Genomic DNA, 5,706 nt, shown 5'->3' with positions numbered 1-5,706 from the left:
GGAGGGGGGAGGCTGGGAAGGGATGTGAAGGGTAAACAAAAGGAGGAGGCTGCAATGCTTGGTAAGAAATGTACACATTATCCTGCCCATGTAATTGTAACCCCTCTGTACAGTATCTTCACAAATAAAATAAAATAAAATAAAATAAATTAGGCAATAATCACTAAAGCATTTCATGGAGGTTGCAAAGAAATAGGTAATAGTAAGAACTATATTTTCATTTCCTAGTGAAGAATGTATTTTGTTAAATTTATTTGTATTATCTTTAAGTACTTGTACAAAAAAGGGTTTAATTCAACATGTCAATTTTTGAGTACATACAATACTGTGTATGTGTCTGTCTGTCTGTCTGTCTGTGTCTGTGTCTGTGTGTGTCAGTACTGGGACTAGAACTCAGGACCTGAGTGCTTTCCCTTAGGTTATTCATTCAAAGCTAGAGCTAGAGCTCTACCATTTGAACTATAGGCACTGGTTAATTGAAGATAAGAGTCTCAAGACTTTCTTATCTGGGTAGACTTTCACAGTGATCTCAGATCTCAGCCTCCTGCATAGCTAGGATTGCAGAGTTGAGCGTCCAGTCCTCTCTTTCCTGCCTGCCATCACTCTTCAAATGAGCCCTGAGAAAGTCCACAATTCACCTCTCCACGCAGGCCACCCATCCCCTCTCTCCAGGCTGGAGGAGAGCTGAGGAGACAGGACACTGAATAAAGGCCCCACTCATTTCTGCTTCCCACCTCTCATCCCTGGCTTGGTGGTAGCATAGTTGAATTTTTTGCCTTCTGCCATTTATGTCTGTGAGGACATGGGTGGGTGAGCATGGATGTGTGCCACTGTGTCTGGCTCTAGATGAGTGTGTGTATCCGTGTTGTATACATGTGTGTACGAGATCATGTATATGTAATTCCATAGGTGTGTATGAAAATGTGAGCCTGTGGGTGTCTATGTCTGTGTCTGCACTTAGGAGCTTCTGACCCCCATGTGGAGCTCAGGTTCTGCTTTTCCTTTCTTTTGTTCATTGTTGGCTTGCATGGATTTGAGACAGAATCTCTTGAACTTGGTGTCCTCCTGCCTCAGGCTACCCACTGAAGGAATGAGAGGCCTAGACAAGAACAACTGGTTTGCAGTTCATTCTCTAGACACAATGACCAGGGACTTGATCTCTACAAGAGTGCAGTGAAAATGGCTGACACCAGCTCTCAGGATTCTCAAGCATTTGATGGACACAGGGTCCTATTCAGTGTATGACATCCTCAAGCAGGAGCTGGTAGAAACAGTAGGAGTAAGTGGGGTGACTAGGGGAGGCAGGCAAGCAAGGCACTTGTACAGGGAGAGACATTTAAACTGGAAAGAGGGGTCGGGTGTGAACCCAATAAATGTGTCTTCATAACCATGACTTTAACTGGACAGAGGACAGAGGTTGGTTGGTTATCTATGTCGAGTGTGTCTAGTTTTGCTCCTGACCTGCTGCAGGACCCAGCCAGCACCCAGGGGACATTTGCAGAGGTCTGGGCTGAGGCTGAGACTCAGAAGAGGGGACCTCCATTGATGATGTCATCTCCAGAGAGGGAGATGGACCAGGGAGGAGTTGTGATACTGGTTACCCGCACCCACATTGCTGTGCGGCTGGGCCAGCTCAGCTGTATGGAAAGCTGAGGGGCAGCAGGATGTTCTCCTGCTGTTGCCCGCTATTCCACAGAACAGCGCCACAGAGCAAGTTTGATATAGCTCACAGGCGCTGAGTCATCCCTTGTCCTGGTCGCCTGAGCAGAACTCCACCATGCATCCCACGGGTGAATCAAGGAGGAGGGAGGGTGCGGAGGGAGGGTGAGTCCCCTCACCTACTACCTTCTGGCGGCCTCAGATCCCATGCGTGTTTGACATTCTTGAGTGGGGTGTGTATACATGAGTGTGTGTGTGTATGTGTGTGTATATGTGTGTGCCCCAGGTTATTTTCATTGTATGGCCCAGAGACATTTGCTGTTTTGCTGCTGTTTCCATGTTTGAACTGTGTCTCATTTCTTCACCCAGTTTGGGTGGGTTTTAGCCCCCACCCTTTGTGATCCCTGCAAAGCAGGATACCTGCAGGGAGCCAAAGTGAGAAGCTAGTAGACCACTTAGTGCCTGCCCTGCTCAACATACCGCACTTTCATGACTGCCCATCACGTATTGAAGCTGCTGTTCAATAGGTAAGCGCCACCTCTGATCCTCAGGACAGGCCCACTGGCTAGGCCTTGACATATGCTGCACCGATGCAGATCTGCTTAGATCCTGGATACTGGCATGCTAGGAGCAACATCCTCACTGCCTGAGGCTGGAGCGGTGGGATGGGTCCTGAACAGGTCTGTCCACATTATGACCTTACACACTAGGGAGTGCAGGGATGTGGGCGGAGCTGGGAGAAGCCCCTTCTCTCATGAAGACCTCTCTCTACATCGAGGCCTCCTATGAAGAAGATCTCAAGAAAAGAATTTTCCAAATTCACAATGGTGGTATATGTTCCATATGGGTGTCCTGACCTACCTGAATTCACTAGGGAGCCTAAGGGAAACACTGAGAGAGCCGGTGCCCCTTCAGGTGTGGGGGAAGAAGCTAGTGGGCTCTTCATCTTGTGTGGGGATGGAACCACACAGTGAAAAGAACAGGGAAATCCTTGTCATCCTGAGCTCCATCCTGTGATCAGAGAAACCACTGGGATTATAGATGTCATGTGCAGACACAGTGCCTGTGGCATTCTCATGGTGTCCCCTAGATATAGCCGTTTCCATGACGATGAGAAGGCAGACATGCAGGAGCACCTGCAGCAGTGAATGTGCCTGGGGGAGAAGGAAGGCATGTGTCTTAAGGGCATGTACAGTGGAGAGCTGGCTTTGGGGAGGCCTGGGCAAAGGGAAATGGCAGCCACTCCTGAGGGAGGGCTTGAGTCCAGGTAGAAATGTGTCCATGCAGGGAGCTAGTTTGGCTTGTTCTGTGCCTGAGCAGGGTGGAAGAAACCTCTGGCACCATGACCAGCCAGTCCCATATGCCTTCCCTGGGAAACCTCAGGACTACACAGACCAGGGAGGCCTACTCTGCTCCATCATGGACAATCCCCTGAGATTCCAGGGGCCTCAGTGATTGCTAAAGGGCCAGGATGTGCTGTTTGGGTTGAGTCAGGACTAGACTGTTCACACCTGGCTCAAGACATAGAGGCCACTAGAGGCTGCCCAAGTGAGGAGATTCTGGGTTCTGGAGATAACAAGCAACAGGACAAAGCACTCCAAAGATGACTCGGGAGCATGCCCAGGGATAGCAGGTGGTGGGTGTGGGTGGGGTGGTTTCATCTGTGATGTAGGTCTAGTCGCATCCCTCGTGTAGACAATGTGTGTAGTGCAGCCAGGTGACCAGGCCCGTTATGGGCTATGGGCATGAGCAGGCCCAGGAGCCCAATCCATACACCTGTGTTTGAGGGGGTGTGAAAGGAGGATAGGCCCAGCCTCTGACTCTGCTGCTTCTCCCTCTGCACCTAGAGCCTTCTCCTTCATACTGGGCTCCTGGATGAGGGAGTACCCTGAAGACTTCACTGGAGCACCGGACACGTCCTGCCTGCAACACCTGGTAACATATCTACACCTCAATATGCCTGGCTCTGTTGAGGAGCAGCAGGCCCGCCTTCTGCTCAGCCAGCTGGAGCACATGCTTCTCAAGAAGCCAGAGCTGGAGGGTGAGTAGCATGGGCTGGCAAAGGAGAGAACAGGTGTGGGATTCCAAGCTTTGTCCACCTGAAGGCAGCTCCCATGCTACCATGGGGCCATCAACAGGACAGCCAGGGAACCTGGATGCCTTGGCATGAAACCTGTCCTGGCAGGGCTTCCTGGGGTGGAGTCCAGGGACTAGGGCTTCTCAGCAGGCAGGGGTCTCGTGGCCGTAGGAATGACTGAGGGGAAGGCAGTGCTGGAGGGGATCTTTTCTTGCAGCTGTTCCACCAACTGCCAGGCTTTATGAGAAAACCACTATACAAACACTGGATCCAACACCCTGCGTAGAAGCAGTACTACCATGTCAGTCAGAGCTGGAACTAGCTGTAGCCTCAGAGGCCCCCTCAGCTCCAGGAGCTGCAGTGGAGCTCCAACAAGAACCCCATTTAGACGGATGTTTTGACTCAACTCCATCAACTTTGATCGAAAAGATCAATCCACCTGCAGGTCAGCCAATGGCCCACAGCCTTGCACCAACTCCAGCACCAAGTCTGGATCTTGCCCTGCAATACTCAAGTCTTGTTCTAGTTCTATCAAATGAAGAAAGAGTGGCTGATCCCTCAGTGCCAGGGGCACTTAGCCCAGTGGTAGCAATGGCTCTAGAGCCAGCCATTGATGCACCAATACATGCCAGTGATGAGGGTATGCCAGTGCCCACTCCAGAAGCCCAGCTGCCTGAAGGCCAGTGTGACCCAATTCTGCACCCCGCCCAAGAAGGAGAAGCATCTGCAGTTCAACCAGAGCCCTCCAAACCTATTGTAGTGAGCAGCTCAGGGCCAGAGCTAGAGGCTCCAGGAGATGAAAGCCTGGAGTCTGTTCTCGGTCCATCTGGGGAGCAAGTAGAGTCTCTAGGTCCATCTGGGGAGCAAGTGGAGTCTCTCGGTTCATCTGGGGAGCAAGTGGAGTCTCTCGGTCCATCTGGGGAGCAAGTGGAGTCTCTCAGTTCATCTGGGGAGCAAGGAGAGTCTCTGGGTCCATCTGGGGAGCAAGTGGAGACTCTCTGTCCAGCTGGGGAGCAAGTGGAGTCTCTCAGTCCAGCTGGGGAGCAAGTGGAGTCTCTCGGTCCAGCTGGGGAGCAAGTGGAGTCTTGCCCCCTTGCTGGAGAGGCTGACTGTCTTGAGCCTGTTGCTGAGTAGCCAGAGCCACCCACACAGGAACCTCTGCCGCCCAGCCGGGATGTAGCACCTGTCCCATCTGTGCAGCTGGAAGCTGACACAGGCTTAGGAGGGGACATTCATCCAGTTACTTATTTTGTTCCTTACTATGAGCCATCAGTGGCTGAAGACACCGATGGTGATCTGCCCTGTGCTGCTGAGCAAGAGCCTGCTCGACCCACCAGCTAGTGAGGCAGACAGGCCTGCGGAAACAGACCCAGCTCCCTGGGAGTGCGTGGAGATGGAGGATGTGCAGATTTCCTCCAGGGGGCCATCCCAGATTTGCATGATGGAGTTAGACAGTGATGAGGAGACAGCTGGAGTGCTAGATTGGCTGCCCAAAGAGAAGGCAGATCAGTTCTCCATCATGGCCGTCGTAAGTAGTTTGGCAGGTCTGGGCATGCGGGCTTTCCTTTGCACCTCTACTGCCACACCTGCCTCAGGGCAGAGCCACGCTGACCCTTTGTTTCCTCTCTGCAGAAACTGTTCAAAAGGCTCATCCCATATCACTGTTTGAATTACGTATATTCCCAACCTGACCAGAAGGAGTGTCTGGAGCGCCTGGCACCCACTCTGCTTCCCATCCTGGAGCATTGTGAGCAGGTCTCCAGTTGTCTGATCACCACGTGCCTCGGGGAGCACAGCACAGAGGCAGCAGAGAGGGCCCAGGTGTTGGAGCACTGGATAGACGTAGCTTTGGTATGCGCAGGAGGCGGCCCCGTACCCTTCTGCCCTTTCCCACACTCACCAGGTGCTGCCTGCCCACTCACAGCCACTGCCTGAACCCTCAAGCCCTCCTTGTGCTCTGCCCTGGCTTG

The 5,706-nt window shown here is 52.3% G+C and overlaps 2 protein-coding genes across 2 annotated transcripts; both read left to right on the top strand.

Annotated features, from left to right (window-relative positions):
* Positions 1–2,148: 2,148 nt before the first annotated feature.
* On the top strand, positions 2,149–4,870 carry LOC105998271 (fibrous sheath CABYR-binding protein-like). Its single transcript, XM_013032944.1, has 5 exons — positions 2,149–2,186; positions 2,750–2,803; positions 3,507–3,700; positions 3,954–4,556; positions 4,587–4,870. Exons 1-5 carry the CDS (start codon positions 2,149–2,151, stop codon positions 4,868–4,870), a joined length of 1,173 nt encoding a protein of 390 aa, XP_012888398.1.
* Positions 4,871–5,024: 154 nt separating this feature from the next.
* On the top strand, positions 5,025–5,671 carry LOC105998270 (ral guanine nucleotide dissociation stimulator-like). Its single transcript, XM_013032943.1, has 2 exons — positions 5,025–5,264; positions 5,369–5,671. The coding sequence occupies exons 1-2, from the start codon at positions 5,025–5,027 to the stop codon at positions 5,669–5,671; spliced, it is 543 nt and encodes a 180-aa protein (XP_012888397.1).
* Positions 5,672–5,706: the final 35 nt, after the last annotated feature.

Source organism: Dipodomys ordii, unplaced genomic scaffold, assembly GCF_000151885.1.
Source record: "Dipodomys ordii isolate 6190 unplaced genomic scaffold, Dord_2.0 Scaffold160, whole genome shotgun sequence".
Classification (NCBI taxonomy): domain Eukaryota; kingdom Metazoa; phylum Chordata; class Mammalia; order Rodentia; family Heteromyidae; genus Dipodomys; species Dipodomys ordii.
The sequence above is the reverse complement of the archived record's forward strand: the minus strand, read 5'-3'. Positions and strand labels throughout refer to the sequence as shown.

What these genes read in the sequence shown, in the direction of transcription:
- LOC105998271 (XM_013032944.1), top strand. Translation starts at nt 2,149, where the DNA reads ATGACTGCCCATCACGTATTGAAGCTGCTGTTCAATAG. An exon ending in TTGAAGCTGCTGTTCAATAG is followed by an intron (nt 2,187 to 2,749) that starts GTAAGCGCCACC and finishes GGTGTCCCCTAG; the next exon opens with ATATAGCCGTTTCCATGACG. An exon ending in ATGCAGGAGCACCTGCAGCA is followed by an intron (nt 2,804 to 3,506) that starts GTGAATGTGCCT and finishes CTCTGCACCTAG; the next exon opens with AGCCTTCTCCTTCATACTGG.
- LOC105998270 (XM_013032943.1), top strand. Translation starts at nt 5,025, where the DNA reads ATGGTGATCTGCCCTGTGCTGCTGAGCAAGAGCCTGCTCGACCCACCA. An exon ending in AGTTCTCCATCATGGCCGTC is followed by an intron (nt 5,265 to 5,368) that starts GTAAGTAGTTTG and finishes TCCTCTCTGCAG; the next exon opens with AAACTGTTCAAAAGGCTCAT.